The sequence below is a fragment of the Lithobates pipiens genome, unplaced genomic scaffold (genome assembly GCF_037356315.1).
Source record: "Lithobates pipiens isolate NorthernLeopardFrog02 unplaced genomic scaffold, aLitPip1_a1.2 Scaffold_22, whole genome shotgun sequence".
NCBI classification, from domain to species: Eukaryota; Metazoa; Chordata; class Amphibia; order Anura; family Ranidae; genus Lithobates; species Lithobates pipiens.
The window spans coordinates 71,275,845-71,293,689 of NW_027507784.1; the positions used below are offsets into that span (position 1 = coordinate 71,275,845).

Below are 17,845 nucleotides of genomic sequence, written 5' to 3' on the forward strand. Positions count from 1 at the left end.
TCTTCGGCTCTATAAACACAGTGGTTACATATGTCGGTGAAGAGGGGAGGTGAGGAGAAGGACCGCCAGATGATCCCTGAGACACTTTCCTCAGGAGGAACATTAGTGATTGGAACAAGATTTCTGCCAGTCCATTGTTCTCCCAGGTGGCAGAGTTAGGGGGCTTCGGTAGGCATCAAACTGACCCTAATCCCAGCCATTTCATGTCTGTGGCTACTTTGAAACAGTCCATGGCAGAATTTAATGCCAAAATGAAGATAGATGCCATTTAGTCCTTGTTCAGATATCTTGTTGTAGTAGCAAATGTTACTGCTTGCAATTTTTTTTAAGTGCGATTTACACACATCTCCACGTGTCGCACATAGGGCAGCCTATTGAAGTAATAAGGCTGCCCTATGCACGCCCAATAGAAGCCTAAGTTCACTTTTGGAGGACAAGCTTAGCGTGATTTTTAAACGTGTGATTGTCGCATGATTCTGTCACATGAGAAGAATCAGAATTGTGTTTGGGGCTCTATTAAAAATAATGGCACCCAAATGCATGTCGTGCGTGTTGCCACGATTTGAAATGTGCCTGCCATTCCGAGTTGTCTAATGTCAATGGGGCCCTAGAAGGTAGGTTGTGTTCCCCATGTCACTATAAAAGTGAAAATTAATTTTTTTTAACCTAGGTTTGTCTTAAAGTATTTATTCAGTGAGTGATTTTATCAGACATCATTTATTTCGTCATAATCTTGATCATATTAAATAAGCAATGAGTTGGCTTCGTAACTGCCTCTAAATAAGGAATAATTCCATAGCTAATTATGCCATGTTTGCATTGTTCTGTGATTAGCCACTTATCATATTGTCTGGTATCGCTATACAAATAATCACTGCAGCCTAGAGGCAAAAACATCCCAACATTCCCTCTGTGCCACCAGCCGGGCCGATTCCCACTGATGTACGGCTGACCGCACTGTCTCCAGATGATGGCTTCCAATCACTCAGGATAGTAATCCACTGTCCCCTTAATGGAAAACAGCCTCACATGTAGTGATAGACGAGCTAAATGAGGTTTCTTGGCTGCTTGTTGCTTTTAATAAAACACATTACGAATTCTGCAACTTGTTTTAAATTATTGAATACCCCTGTGCCTGTTGCATATCTCTATTTCTGTAATAGAGGAAATCCACCTTTTGTGTTTTCCTATCTTTGATGTCTAATCGCTGCATTGCAGTCAAACAGCTGAATACTTCGTTAAAATGTATATACGAGAACTGTCTTACCTGTCTAAAGATTTACATTTCTGTTCATCCAGGCCTAAGATTTACACAGCTCCACAGTGAGGAAAATAATTATTTTATCCCCTGCAGATTTTGTAAACTTGCCCACTTACAAAGAATTGAAGGGTGTATAATTTTTATCATAGGTGTATTTTAAATGACAGAAACAGGTTAGCAACCAAAAATCCAGAAAAAAAACACATGATACAAATGTTAGAAATTGAGTATTTGATCCCCAAGCAAAACATCACTTAGTACTTGGTGGAGAAACCCTTGTTAACAAGCACAGATGTAAGATATTTCTTATAGTTTGTTACCAGGTTTGCACACATCTCAGGAGGAATTTTGGTCCACTGTTTTTTACAGATCTTCTCTAAATCCTTAAATTTTCTTGGATGTCGCTTAGCAACTCGAAGTTTCAGTTCCCTCCATACATTTTCTATAGGATTAAGATCTGGAGACTGGCTAGGCCACTCCATGACCTTAATGTGCTTCTTATTGGGCCACTCCTTTGTTGCCTTGACGGTATGTTTTGGGTCAATCTAGATTTTACAATACATGGCCCTCTCCATTGACCTCTCAGTAAGGCAAAGTTGGCCTGTACCTTGTACCTGTTGACCTGTACCTAGCAGAGAAACCGCTCAAAAGCATAATGTTTTCACCTCCGTGCTTGACTTTAGGCATAGTGTTTTTAGGGTCATAGTCAGCATTTTGAACACGGCGAGTCAAGTTAATGCCAAAGAGCTCAATTTTGGTCTCACCTGACCACAACACTTTCTCCCAATCCTTCTCTGAATCATTTAGATATTCATTGGCAAACTTCAGATGGGCCTGTACATGTGCCTTCTTGAGGAGGGGGACCTTGTGAACGCTGCAAGATTTCAATCCATAGTGGTGACTGTGGTCCCAACTGCCTTGAGATCATTCACAAGCTATTCCTGTGTAGTTCTGGGCTGATCCCTCATTTTTCTCATTACCATCCTTACCCCATGAGGCAAAATCTTGCATTGAGCTCCAGACCGAGAGCAATTGATGGCCATTTTGTATTTCTTCCATTTGTGCATAATCCCTCCAATAGTTGTTTCCTTCTCACCAAGCTTCTTGCGTGTTGCAGCCCATTCCAGCCTTGTGCAGGTCTACGTTCTTGTCCCTGACATCTGTTGACAGCTCTTTGGTCTTGCCCATAATGGTGGGTTTGAATGGAAGAAAGAGATTCTGTGAGCAGGTGTCTTTTATACATGTAACGGGTTGTTGTTAGGGGCACCTTCTTAAATTATCAGGACTAATCTGTGTACCACATGAGCACATACTATAGCCAGTCTATGGGAGCCAGAATTATTGTTGGTTGGTAGGGGATCAAATAATTATTTTACTCACTGAACTGCAACTCAATTTATAACATTTGTATTGTGTGTTTTTTTCAGGATTTTTGGTTGATATTCTGTCTCTATCATTTAAAATACACCTATGATTACAATTATAGACCATTCATTTCTTTGTAAGTGGGCAAACTTACAAACTCTTCAGTGGATCAAATAATTATTTTTCTCACTGTATCGGACATAACAGCAAGCATGGTGGTCTGACTTATTTCTGGTTTATTTAACCACTTGTTGACCAGCCACTATCATTATACTGCGGCAGGTCTGCACGTTCCCACAAATCACTGTCGTACATTGGCTCCTTTAAGAGCCATAGCAGGTGCCCACAGCACGGCGGGGGACACGATACGCGTGGCCGGCAGCCGTGATGTCTGCTGGCCACGCGTGAATGCGGGCACAAGAGCGAGAAGGGGGATGTGTTTGTGTGTAAACACACATATCCCCATTCTGTCAGGAGAGGAGAGACAGATTGTCTGCTCCTACTAAGTAGGAGTAGCGATCTGGCTCCTCCTCTAGTAAATCACATCCCCACACAGTAAGACTCCATACACACTATTAGATTGTCTGCATTGTTTTGTATTCAGATTTACCAAAACCATATAATATGAGGTCAAACCTTAATGCTCTGTACATACGACCGGAATTTCTGGCAGACTAAGTCCGACGGTCTTCCTGACGGACTTTCGCTGGAGTTCCAACAGACCTTCCAAACGAACGGACTTGCCCACACACGAATGGGCTAGGTCCGTTCGAAAGTCCATTCATTTTGAATGTGATGAGGTACGACGGGACTAAAAAAGGAAGTTCAATAGCCAGTAGCCAATAGCTGCCCTCGCGTCGTATTTGGTCCGTCTGACCAGCATACAGACGAACTGTTTTCCCGATAGGAATTGAGTCCGTCGGATAGATTTGAAACATGTTCTATTTCTAGGCCCGTCGGATTTTTAAAATGAAAAACCATTGGATTAGCCTACACACAATCGGATTGTCCGACAGACTGATTCCATTGGACCTAGTCTGCCAGAAAGTCCCGTTGTGCGTACGCGTACATGCCGCGTACACACGATCTGAATTTCGGCCAGCAAAAGACAGATGACAGCTTTTCTTCAGAAAATGCGACTGTCTGTATGCTCCAATCGGAATTTAGCTGGCCGAATTCCCACCAGAAAAATTTGAGAGCAGGTTCTCAATTTTTCAGACGGAAATTCCGATTGTGTTTATGCAATTCTGACACGCAAAAACTCATGCATGCTCAGATTCAACTACGAGATGGAAGCTATTGGCTACTGAGTATTGAACTTCCTTTTTCTAGTCCCGTCATACATGTTGTACGTCATCGCGTTCTTGACGGTCAGAATTTGATGTGACTGTGTGTATGCAAGACAGCTTGAGTGGAATTCCGTCGGGAAAACCATCAGAGCTTTTTCCGACCAAAATTCTGATCGTGTGTACGCGTTTGTATGCAATCAGGCAGGCCCTTGCACTACATGGTTTTGGTAAATCTGAAGCCAAAAATCTGCAGAAAATCTAATAGTGTGTATGGGGCTTTAGAAATCGCTGATCGCCAACATTATTAGTAAAAAAATTTATAAAAATGCCATAAATCTATTCCCTATTTTGTATCCGCTATAACTTTTGCACAAACCAATCAATACATGTTTATTGCAAATTTTTTTTTTTTTACCAAAAATATGTAGAAGAATACATATTGGCCTAAACTAAAGAAGAAATTCGTTTTTATTTTATATTTTTTTGAGGGATATTTATTAAAAAATATAAAGGGGGGGGGTGGGGGGGGGCGAGGAGCAGAATCTGATAATGTAGGGGGATGGGGGAACGTGGAGGTAAATATAAATGTTTCACTTCAAGTCCAAGCATTAGTCCATGTAAGGATAACAAGGTGCGGAAAATGTAGACGACAGCCAGTCCATAAAGCTAGAAGGAGCTCTGGAACAAGACAAGAGAAAGAAGGATGGGGCCCTCTAAATGCAGTGTGTTTTACAATACATTTATTATAGTGGATTAAAAACTCTCACATTTGAGAACGTAAATTCCAGCATTTAGACAATAGAATGAATTCATCCGCATGTTCCCGAGTGGTGAGGTATTCACCAGCTGGTGGAGGGTGTCCTGTATCCTGGGTCCTGTGGCTTTCCGGCGGTGCTGTGGGTACTCGGCGCTTCTGGGTGGCTGGGAGGCAGAAGAGGAATGTTCCATGATGCTCCACATTGTGCTGGTGTCCTCACCTCCATGAACGGGGTCGGGTGCTTTGCGTTCGGAGCATGCGTGCTCCTTCATCAGGCTATCCTCGTATGCAGCAGAGCCTGATGAAGGAGCATGCATGCTCTGTACTTTAATACAAGGTGTTTCCACGACTCTCAGTTTGTAAAGAATGCTGTAATAAGAAAACTCAGGACTGCCTGCATGTTTGCTGGTAGCATAATTACAACTGACAAAACAAATTCAGGAAAATCTGCCGGACAATTCGATCGTGTGTGGGCTTCATCGGACCTTTGCTGTCTAAAAATCAGACGGAACTTTAGATTTAAAACATGTTTCTAATGTTTCCGATGGACTCAAGTCCGGTCGAAAAATCAGTCTGTATGCTAGTCCGATGGACGAAAACCGACACTAGGGCAGCTATTGACTACTGGCCATGAACTCCCTCATTCTATTCCGGTCGTACGTCATCACTTTCAAATCCGTCTGACTTTTGTGTGATTGTGTGTGGCCAAGTCCGTTCATTCGGAAAGTCTGTCAGAACTCCGCCAAAAGTCTGTCGGGAAGACCGTTGGACCTAGTCAGTCGAAAAGTCCGGTCACGTGTACACAGCATTAGTGTAAGGTGTAAGTTGAGCCAACTTCTGAGATGTCCTTTGCTAAACTGAAATCATTACTCCATAGAGGCTTTGGGTATTTCCAACTATTCGGCGCACTGTAGAGTGGGGTATGCACTGTGAATGTCTTGGACAGTGGGACGAGTTTTGAAGCCCATATGAAGGCACATACCTTTTTACTTCTTCATGGTCCTGTGTCTCTGCATGTTATTTGTGACTGATTCCTGTTGGGCAATGCCCCCACACTGCAGTGCTTTATACTGACAGAGCAGAGTGACAGCCACACCCCTCAAGCTTCCCCACACAGCATTGCCTGACCAGGTTTTTTACATTAGGGTCCTTTCACATGGGTGGTCCGCTCAGCAGACTCAATTTTGCTCAGTGGGGGGATCGCTCTGAAGATCCCCACTGAGCAGGTGGGTGACAGGTCCGTCTCCGCTCACTGTGCAAAGCGGAGACAGACAGAATTCTGCCCTCTCCTATGGGGAAATCAGGTGAAAATAGACCGCCTGTCTGTTTTCACCCGATCTTATCCAATCTCATCCTCCAGATGGATGGAAAATAGGGTCACCATCCATCTGGAGTTGGCGGACAGGATCTTCTCAGATAGCAGCGGGTGACAGCGGACATCCGCCGCTCCATAGGGGTAAATGGAGGGTCTGATCAGTTCCGCCTGAAAAACTGACAGGCGGACCTGATCGGACTGCCCGTGTGAAAAGAGCCTTACAGGGTGCAGTGGTCCTGACTCTGATTCCTGTTGGACTGCACAGTGATATGTAGACTCCTTATACAGCTTCTGTAAATGAAATTGGAGGTGAGACTATGAAAATAGAGGTTGTCTACCTAACTGCATATCTATTTCTATGACTTCAGTTGGGCTTTACATGTACTTATCTAATGTTAGATGCACTTATACCTCATATCCTTTTTCCCCACAGCTTCACACCTAAAGATATTTTAGTTCTTTTTCATCAGATCTGGTTCACACCAAAACGCGGTGCAGGAAACCCACATTCCCTAAGTGTTTCCATTCCCTGTACTCAAAATGCACCGGGTGTGCAATCTGCTGCGGGTGTCTATTTATTCCTAATGATACACCAAGTACAAGATCACAAACGCAGTGTGGTTGCCTGCACCGGATCACATGGTTCCCTAGTAGTGCATGCAATACTTTTGGTACGATCCAGAGTGATTTTAGACTATTCAAATGAATGGCATGAAAAGCGCAGTGCACTGAATCAGTTCAGGTGTGAAGTGGCCCTAACAGCAAAACTTCATTTATAGAAACGTAATGGTTCTAAAGCCTTAAGATGCTTTAGCTCAAAGCATTCTGTACATTGAGGTAAAAACCTTCTGTGCTACAGGATCACCTCTCCATCTCCCCCCCCCCCCCTTATACTTACCTGAGCCCAATTTCAATCCAGCGTTGTGCCCAAGAGTGGCTGTCTGTTCCCTCCCTCCTCAAAGGGCAGACTAATAGCAGTGAGAGCCATTGGCTTCCGCTACTGCTGTCAATCAAATTCTCTGATGAGGAAGCAGGGGATGGGGCAGAGCCACGCGCTGTGTTTGTCTATAGATGCACACAAGGGGGCTTGGGATCAAGCCCACATGAATGTCCCCATAGAAGGCTATATTGTAAACAAAAATATGTGCTTGTGCTGCTAATTTTTATAGCACTGATCGCTGTATAAATGACAGTGGTCTCAGAAATGTGTCAAAAGTGTTCGCCATAATGACGCAGTCCTGATAAAAAACGCAGATCGCTGCCATTACTAGTAAAAAAATAATAATAAAAATGTTATAAATCTATCCCCTATTTTGTAGACGCTATAACTTTTGCGCAAAACAATCAATATACACTTATTGCGATTTTTTTTTACCAAAAATATGTAGAAGAATACGTATCAGCCTAAACTGAGAAAAAACGTGCTTTTAAAAAAAAAATGGGGATCTTTATTATAGCAAAAAGTACAAAATATTGTGTTTTGTTTTCAAATTGTCGCTCTTTTTTTTATAACGCAAAAAATTAAAGCCACAGAGGTGGTCAAATACCACCAAAAGAAAGCTCAATTTGTGGGAAAAAAAGAACATCAATTTTGTTTGGGTGCAACTTCGCATGACCGCGCAATTGTCAATTAAAGCAACGCAGTGCCAAATCGCACAAAATCGACCAATCATTTAGCAGCCAAATCTTCTGGGGCTGAAGTTGTTAAGTTCAAGAGAAGACAGGCTATTTATTGCAGAAGATATATGAAATGTCTTATCTGCATTAAAGCAAACATGCCTGCTTGCAATCCTCTTTAGAACGTACACTGAGCTATGCATGCGCAGCTCAGTGTACATTCTCTACTTTCCTCGTGGCCTGAATAACTGAAGTTATGTTATACAGTTGATTTTCTTGATATTTTCTTGGTTGGTAAATTTGTCATACCTAAGCCCATTATATAATCCTTCCAATGTGAGGGGGAAGTTTCCATCCTCTGAGTCATCCAGCTGTCTATTTTTTGACAGCAGCTGTATAAAGGAGCCTTCAAAGAGCATAATGTTTGCCACCTTTTGGCTGCAACTGGTAAATATTATTTTTTAGATCACAAACATCTTGAAACCTAAACATTCCAATGTATTTGAACATTTTATTTTCAGTCTTTTTTAAAAATGTTTAGCTTGCATTAATGTGTACTAAACCCACATAAGTAGAATAGGTCTGTATGTGCAGTAAAGCAGGGGTAGGCAACCTGGGACCCTCCAGCTTTTGCAGAACTACAAGTCTCATCATGCCTCTGGGAGTAATTGTAACTGACAGCCTTGCAATGCCTCATGGGAAATGTAGTCCCACAACAGCAGGTAGGCCCCAGGTTGCCTACCCCTGCAGTAAAGGGTGCTTGTTATACTCGATGTAGAACCTAAGGGGTTAATCCTCTGCATTGTTTAAAAAGGCTGTTTTATCCTGTCTTCTCCGATCCTCCCCTTCTTCCACTGACCCCAACCCGTCTCCTTATAGTACAGAGCCTTGGGGGCAAGCTGCACATATTCAGTTTGGTGTGTATTGCTAGAGTTTTTTGTTTTGTTTTTCTTGGGAGGGTGCATGTGATTAGCACAGGGACATTCAGCACTGTCCAGATAGAGGGTCAGGGGTCCTGCAGCATCATAGGACAATCAGAGGAAAATGAAAACTCCCCCTACAAACTTTAACCAGACACTGATAGAAGTCACAAGACTGCTATATACTGCTGATGAGAAAAGGTATTTAGCAGTTTATAGTTGCTAAAATAATTGGGTTTCCATGTTCTGTGTTCTGTGGGAGACCAGATATAGTGAATGCAGAGTCCTAGGTTTAGTATCACTTTAAAGTAATACCTGGTGATTCTGCTATAGAAATCCTTTGCTCAGGCACTTTTCTTTTATGCAATGACAACATTTTGTCTCTGTTGCCAAATCATTCTCCACAACTGTCACCCTGTCACATGCGTTTCCGGGAGAGACTATAAGGCCTCATGTACACTGCAGCTGCTAAACTCACGTTTAGGAGCAGTTGGGCATTTTTTTCAGCAGCCCCTGAACTGTCCTCAATGTTATCTTATGTGTACATTGTACACTTAGTCTTTTATAGTAGGTTAGAAGCAGTTGAGGTTACAGGCATTTTTTTTTTTTTTTTAAGTAAATAAATCATGTGCAGGACTGTAGTTTACCTGCATTTCAAACGCCAAATGCTCGTAACCGCGTGTAAACGTGGTAACCCACATTACACACTAAAAACACAATCTTCACCACATGCTGTTGTATGTAAGCTTGACCGGCTGTTGAGGGGGGAGGGCGAGAGAGAGGGGGAGGGAGAGAGATATGGAGAGAGGGAGATGGAGAGAGAGAGGGAGGGAGAGGGAAACAGAGATAAGAAGTGAAAGGGATAGAGAGAGAGATGGAGGGAGAGCAAAATGGAGAGTGGGAGGGAGATAGGGGGAGAGGGAAAGAGGGAGATGGAGAGAGACAGAGGGAGAGCAAAATAGAGAGAGAGATGGGGAGAGGGAGGGAAAGAGAGATGGAGGGAGGGCGAGAGAGATGGATAGAAAGGGAGAGGGGGGGTGGAGGGAGAGCAAAATGGAGAGAGAGAGATGGGGAGAGGGAGAGAGAGATGGAGAGAAGGAGGGGAAAGAGAGATGGAGGGAGAGCAAAATGGAGGGAGAGGGAGAGAGAGAGATGGGAAGAGGGAGGGCGAGAGCGATGGACGGAGAGCAAAATGGAGGGAGGGAGAGAGAGATGGATAGAAAGGGAGAAGGAGATGGGGAGGGAGAGAGGGAGGGGGGGAGAGAGATGGAGAGAGGGTGGGGGGAGAGAGAGGGTGGGAGAGACAGATGGAGAGAAGGATGGGGAGAGAGAGATGGAGGGAGAGCTACGTGCAGAGAGGGAGAGAGAGATGGGGAGAGAGAGAGATGGGGGAGGGGGAGAGAGAGAGATGGGGGAGGGGGAGAGAGAAAGATGGGGAGAGGGAGGGCGAGAGTGATGGATAGAGATATGGACGGAGAGCAAAATGGAGGGAGGGAGAGAGAGATGGATAGAAAGGAAGAAGGAGATGGGGAGGGAGAGAGAGATGGAGAGTGGGTGGAGGGAGGGGGAGAGAGAGGTGGGGAGAGGGAGGGCGAGACCGATGGATAGAGAGATGGAGGGAGGGAGGGAGGGAGAGATGGGGAGAGGGATGGAAAGAGAGATGGATGGAGGGTGAGAGAGATGGATAGAAAGGGAGAAGGGGAGGGGGGAGAGAGATGGAGAGAGGGTGGGGGGAGAGAGAGATAGAAGGAGGGGGAGAGAGAGATGGAGGGAGAGCAAAATGGAGAGAGGTAGGGAGAGATGGAGGGAGGGTGGAGGAGAGAGATGGGGAGAGGGAGGGCGAGAGATGGAGGGAGAGCAAAATGGAGAGAGAAATGGAGGGAGGGAGGGAGGGAGAGAGATGGAGGGAGGGAGAGAAAGATGGAGGGGGGTTAGGGTGGGAGGGAGAGAGAAGGAGAGGGAGATAGAGAGAGACAGATAGGGTGGGAGGGAGATAGAGAGGAAGAGAGAGAGATGGATAGAGAGAGAGAGATGGAGGGGGGAGAGAGAGGGGGAGGGAGCGATAAAAGCAATCTACTCTACTCTCTGCCGCTGCATTCTCTTCTCTCACAGAAAGGCTGAAATAGTTAATAATACTTGTTCTTCATGCATTGTTGCCATTTGGGATGGTCTCCTGAAGTTATCTGTAAAAAAAAAGCTTCTAAACGCAAACGCGCAAAAGCGGCAACACTGACGTTTTTAAACGTTGGTTACTAGCTGTCAAGTTTCCAGTGTTCAGAAGATGTTTTCAATCGTCCTGTGTACATGAAGCCTAAGTGGCTGTGCTTGTGCATGTTCTGAGGTTGTCACCATCAGGGAACCTGCCCTGAGAAAGTAAACCTGCAACCACTCTTGAACCCCATACAAATATAGATTAGATTGCTATATTTGGGTCCCGAATCAATGAATCATACTTGAAGCAGATGTTTGAATATGAGATCATGCCTGTATGTGCAGTGTATACATGTACACACATTTTCAGCTGCTGTTGCATCCTGATAACAGTTTTTCTATGCACATAGGTTCCTGCTCATTTTCTGCAATTTCAGACTTATCCATTCTGTATTCCGCGTTAATATAGTCCTGTGTATATGTTATTCATAACTCCGGCAAAACAATGATGTATTATTTATAGCCTTTGAATGTAAATACACACTAATGCAATATGTTCATGTTTAGAAATTGCTCATTTTTCAGGGCAAAGCTTCCTCATCACTGAACAGTTAATATCTTTTTCAAGTCGCCTTTTTTTTTCTCCCAATTTTATTCTTTTTTTCCGCAGGGCAAGACGGTGGCGTATTCCTGGGCAGCACTGAACGGTGAATTCAGGTCTCTCCTCTCAGCACAACGCGGCGAAGATTTGTGACAGATGGGGCTAAGTCACAAACTCGCAGCCTCGGGCGAAATTTGTTGAACTTTTTCCGAGCGTTCCAGTATTTACCTGATCAGAGAAAAAAAAAAAAGGAAAAAAAAAAAAAATCTGCGTAGGAAGCAAAGACTGGCTGCTTGTCATAGCTGACACAGGGCCATCTGCCACAAACCTGTGGCAGATCGATCCCATCATCTCTGCCACCACCCTGGCTCAAATGAGATACATGTTCCCAGGGATGCTGGGATAGCTGCACATGTCCTCAGCCTCACATGCAGGAGAGTGAAGGAGAAAAAAAAAAAAGGTCCTGTTGTATTACCGCAGTCATGTATCCCATATGTGGTGCCACATCGAATTTCCGGATAAATCTCTTTTTATCCTTTGTACTGGATGACACAGTGCCTGCGCTCCTCTCTTTTTTTCTTCGCCGCCACGATGGCAGCCAAGCTACAGCTTCAAACATTCACACTTGGCTGGGTTTCTACCTATGTTGCCAGGTTATCATCGGAACCGTATTGTGTCCTCAAAGGGCCACAGGGCCTGAGAGGAGGATCAGAGTGCGACCGGGCTAATTGGGCAGCCATCCATGAATTGTTTTGCAGGCGACGAGGCCGCTGTAAAACAGTTTTTTTTTTTTCCGCAAATTAATGACTCTCTGGCACAGAGGTTTTTAAGTGAAGGTATTAATAAGAGGTCTGGCAGGTATTCCCATGATTCACAGAGTTACATTTGCATTTAATTAATCTTAAAGAAAGCCTGCAAGATAAACAGCTGTAATTCATAGTAACTTGGGAAATGTCTTGTGTAGTGCCATCTATTCGATAAACCAGAAGCTCCACACTTCTTTCACAAGGAACAGATAACGCAGAGACAGATGACTTTACATCATAAATCTTTTTTTTTTCTTTTTTTTTTTTTTAATGCTTCCCAGATAAGCAGAATCTTCAGATTATTTATCAACACTGGCTTGTTTTCTTGAAGTTTTTTTTTTTTTTCTTGTTTTTTTTTTTTAATTGTGTGAGTCTTCAATAAAGGAATTTATGTAAATGTTTACTAAATTGGTGCGGTCGTTATTTCTGGCATGAGTAAAGAACGGACAAAGGCTTCAAAACAAGCGTGCAACAAGGAAGTCTATGAACCCGGCACAAACGTAATTTGTAGATAGCGCTTTCTTCCTTTAGAGTGCGATATGCGTTTAGAATTCTGCTAGCAAATCAACCGTCTCGAGCATCACTCATGAAAATCTGATGGCAGTATACCCTGTGACAGATAATGAGCCTGCTCAATTGTTAGAAGTCTCTTTTTTTTTTTTTTTTCTTCAAGCTCCTTAAGAAAACCTATCATGATAAATCTATGGAGGATTCTATCGCAGGCCTCATGTGGTTGTTATGATATATATTTTTTGATCTGGTACAAGTATGCCGCTCAGGAAAGTCTGGGTATGTGACTCAAGGTACTGAAGCCAGAGAGTTAGCAGGATAGCCAAGCAACTGGCATCTTCAGAATTCAACAAATGGCGGTTTCCATGGTTTTCTTGGGAAAGGTCTCCTTTAATCAAAGACCTTCATAACAACACCAGCCAGCATTACATGCTATCCCCCCCGCCAATTTCCCACAGTGCACCTGTCTCACAGCCCATCTGCTAGTATCTGTCTGCTGTCCAAATCCCCCACAAAACACCATCTCTGTGATAACTGGCGATCCAGCTGTGAAGAAGCTTTAAAAATTCATAATCACCCAACTGGGAGATGTTACTTTTACAAACTTTCTAGTGTTCTAGCGTTCGCTTTATAGGATTTTTAAGTTCCATCAACGTCCAAGTATCAATTTAAGGTTAGTAAGTGGAAATAATGATGTTGACAGTGAAAAATAAGAGTCCACCATGAAAAAGGATTACACAGTTGCCTAAGGGCTCATTCAGACTTGTGTGTTGTAGCAATGTGCATTAAAATGCATGTTTTAACAAGCAATAGTGCAACACGCATCAACCCATCTCTTTAAAGAGGAAGTAAACCCTGATGAGTTTACTTCCTCTTTCATTCCCTGCAAAGGCAAAGCATAATGGACTACTATGCATCGCATAGTAGTCCATTATGTGTCACTTACCTGACACAGGAGCCAGCGAAGTCACCGCTGTCCCCTGTAGTCCGGCGCATCCATCTTCTCGGTGGGTCTCGCTGCTCCGCCTCTTTCATTCGGCGAAGCTGCGATGACGTCACTCCCGCGCATGTGCACGGGAGCCGACATGCGCAGCATCTTCGTCGTTGACGATGCCACGCTCAGTGTGCCTGCGTGCCGCTGTCTACGGCGCATGCGCCGTAGACAGCAGTGCCTGTCTTTTGGCAAATATCTCCTCAACCGTGTAGGTTTAGGAGATATTTCTTGGACCTACCGGTAAGCCTTAATCTTGGCTTACCTGTAGGTCAAAGTCTGTTGTAAGGGATTACAACCACTTTAACTGAAGTGAATTGCAGTGCCTTTAATTGTGAATGGCGCCTGAACACACTGTAGAGCAGCCTTTGCAACACGAATGAACCCTTGAAATAATTTTCTGGTCTCATGGAACACCTGCTAAAAATGACTGTAACTACAATTTATAATTCATTAGTGTGTTGGCAATCCGAGCAGAAGTTCAACTCCTCCCCCTTTGCCCGCAGCCTCTTGGGACACATCACAGGTCCCAGAAGGCTGCAGGACCATTCACAAAGCACAGGGTAGCTCACACATGCATTGTGGTATCCCTGCTGTGAACCTGCAAGGAGTCATATCTGGCTTCCCACACTAAAGATGCCGGTGCTGGGGATAGATGAGGACAGCGCTGGATCATTGGACAGGTGAGTGCCCTTTTAGTAAAAGTCAGTAGCTACAGTATTTGTAGCTGCTGACTTTAAATTTTTTGTTACTAGGGTGAAGTCAGTTGAGACACGTGCCCCCTTATATTGGTAGTCAGTTAAGTTCCCCCTTGCATCAATAGTGACCCCTTTACATTGATGGTAACTAGAAGAAGGACCCTATTACTTTTGCTTGATGCTGGGTGCTTTCTTACAGGAGGAGAAATCCCTTTTTAACATAAAGGGAACCCTTGAAAACATTTGAAGAAAAACCATATTATTCTAGTGGTCAGTGGGAAAAATGCTGATTATGTTGGTGGTCAGAAGAAAGAGTGTTCCTTACATTGGTGGTCAGTGGGAAGAATGTTCCTTACATTGGTGGTCAGAAAGAAGAACGTTCCTTACATTGGTCAGTGGGAAGAGTGTTCCTTCTATTGATGGTAAGTGGGAAGCATGCTCCTTACATTGGTTCTCAGTGGGAAGAATGTTCCTTACATTGGTGGTCAGAAAGAAGAATGTTCCTTAAATTGATGGTCAGTGGGAAGAATGTTCCTTACATTGGTGGTCAAAAAGAAGAATGTTCCTTACATTGATGGTCAGTGGGAAGAATGTTTCTTACATTGATGGTCAGTGGGAAGAATGTTTCTTACATTGATGGTCAGTGGGAAGAATGTTTCTTGCATTGATGGTCAGTGGGAAGAATGTTTCTTACATTGATGGTCAGTGGGAAGAATGTTTCTTAAATTGGTGGTCATTGGGAAGAATGTTACATACATTGATGGTCAGTGGAAAGAATGTTCCTTGCATAGGTTCTCAGTGGAAAGAATGTTCCTTACATTGATGATCAGTGGAGAAAAATGTTCCTTACATTTATGGTCGGTAGAAAGAATGTATTCAAATGATTTAACTGCACAAATCCAAACTCCAAAGTGCTCATACAATTTTACCACTAATGCCGCATACACACGATCAAACAATCGGGTGGAAAAGTCCGGCAAACTCAAGTCCGCCGGACAATCCCCCCGTGTGTAGCCTCCGCCGGAATTTTTTTTACCTGAAAGTACGGCGGACTTAGAAAGTATTTTTGCACTCCAATCTTCCCGCCGAACTTGCATTTCGGCGGACAATCTGGCCGTGCATGTGCCAGTCCTCCGTACTTTTGAAATGAATGGACTTTTCCCGCCCGAGAAAAGTCCGCTCATTTTGAGCGCGTCTCCAGGTAGGCAGGGCCCGCAAAGGAGACGTCGCTGGCCCCGCCACCTGTTATGAACTTAAAGGGGAACCCCAACGCCGAAAAAATCAGCGTGGGGGTCCCCCCAGGTCCACATCAGACCCTTGTCCGAGCACGCTACCCGGCTGGCCAGGAAAGGGGGGGACGAGTGAGCGCCCCCCTGAGCCGTACCAGGCCGCGTGCCCCCCCACCCCAAAGCACCTTGTCCCCATGTTGATGAGGACAAGGGCCTCTTCCCGACAACCCTGGCCGTTGGTTGTCGGGGTCTGCGGGCGGGGGGCTTATCGAAATCCGGGAGCCCCCTTTAATAAGGGGGCCCCCGGATATCAGCCCCCCACCCTATGTGAATGAGTATGGAGTACAATGTACCCCTACCCATTCACCTGTAGAAAAAAAGTACAAAAAAACACAACACAGGGTTAAAATAGTTTATTGCACAGCTCCGGGGGTCTTCCGTCTTCGGGGGTCTTCTCGCCGGACTCCAGCTCTTTTACTAGCGGAGGAGCCCGGCTTTCTTCCTCGCCGCCGGCCTCTTCTTCCGACTTCGGGGGTCTTGTCCCCCTCTTCGGTTCTGCCGGGCCACCGCGCCTTCTTCTAGCTCTTTTACAGGCGGTGGTCCGGTCTTCTGTCGCCGTCGCCGCTTCTGCCGCCGCCTTTTGTTCTTCTGTTCTTCTCTTCAGATGTTGCATCGTCGCTCCCTCCGCTCACAATGACGGGGACCGGGCGCGCGGCGTCTTATATAGGGACATCATGATGATGTCCCAGCCTATTATGATGTCACAGTCCCAGAAGATGCTGGGACTGTGACATCATACTGGGCGGGGACATCATCTGGTGATGTCCCTATATAAGTCGCCGTGCATCCAGTCCCCGTCATTGTGAGCGGAGCACAGCCTGCTCACATACAGAGACCCAACAAGCAGGGAGCACCATCAAGTGTTCTAGGAGCATAAATTACACATTTAGTTTCCTGACTACGTATCACATTTTTGAAGGCCCTGGAGCACCAAAACAATGGAATTACCCACAAAATAGCCCCATTTTTGAAAGACAACACCCCGATGTATATTCTACGAGGCATAATGGGTCTTTTGAACATGTCATTTTTTTTCATACGTTTTTGGAAAATGTGGAAAGAAAGTAATTTTTTTACACCAAGTTGTCAATTTATACAATTTTTCTAACACATAGCATGTACATAGCAAATATTGCACCCGAAAATACGGTACATTCTGCTACTCCTACGTGTGTGGGACTTTTACACAGCCTGGCCACATACAGAGGCCCATCATCCAAGTAGCACCATCATGTGTTCTAAAGGCATAAATTACACAGATGATCATAGACAGATGTACCAGATGATCATGGGCAGATGTGCCAGATGATCACGGACAAATATGCGCAGATGATCATGGACAGATGTGCGCAGATGATCATGGGCAGATGTGCCAGATTATCAAGGACAGATGTGCCAGATGATCACGGACAGATGTGGCATATGATCACAGACAGATATGCGCCAGATGTGTGCAGATAACGGACAGATGTGTGCCAGATTATCATGGAAAGATGTGCGCTGGATGATCACGGACAGATATGTGCAGATGATCATGGACAGATGTGCACTGATGATCACAGGTAGATGTAGCAGATTATCAAGGACAGATGTGCCAGATGATCACGGACAGATGTGCCAGATGTTCACAGACATATATGCGCCAGATGTGCTCAGATAACAGGCAGATGTGTGCCAGATGATCATGGAAAGATGTCCGACAGTTGATCATGGACAGATGTGCGCCAGATGATTGTGGACAGATGTGCGCCAGATCGCGGACAGATGTGCCAGATCACAGGCAGATGTGTGACAGATGTTCAGTGGGACAGGTGCTGGTGTTTTTCACTTTTTGGGGACACTAGCTGAGCGAACAGTGTGCAAAAATCTGTAAAAAAACAGCTCATACACACTGATCTTGCAGATCGTCTCTCCTTCTCCTCACTGACTCTGTGTGAAAAGAAGCAGAGCCGATCACCTGGCAAGGCTCTATGTTTACATTACATGACGTGATGTCGTCATGTGACCAGGAGTTCCAATCACAGAGCCCTCCTGCTGAGCGATGTTGCCCTGTCTCTGGGGGACACAGGCACACCGGGATTGCGCAGCTGTGTGGGCACACGCAATCCCGCTTTGGTGATGTCACCCCAGGCTATGTTTACATCACATGATGGCTGTGATTGGACACAGCCATCATGTGATCAGGAAGGCAAATCACAGAGCCCTCCAACCGATCCAAAATGCAGTGTGTCGGGGGGACACGAGCACATCAGGATCGTGTGGTTGCATGATCCAG

General features: G+C 44.8%; 1 protein-coding gene across 5 annotated transcripts in view; it reads left to right on the forward strand.

Moving 5' to 3' along the window:
- The window catches only part of QTMAN (queuosine-tRNA mannosyltransferase), a 636,919-nt gene that overhangs the window by 363,323 nt on the left and 255,751 nt on the right, over positions 1–17,845 (forward strand). For 2 of the 5 annotated variants that reach the window (XM_077447746.1, XM_077447748.1), the window contains exon 10: positions 11,346–11,823. The exons of the other annotated variants lie outside the window; for them this stretch is intronic. In XM_077447746.1, the coding sequence (XP_077303872.1) occupies positions 11,346–11,429 (84 nt within the window). In that variant the 3' untranslated portion in view covers positions 11,430–11,823. Of the gene's footprint in view, positions 1–11,345; positions 11,824–17,845 lie in introns of those variants that run through there. 5 annotated transcript variants of the gene reach the window in all.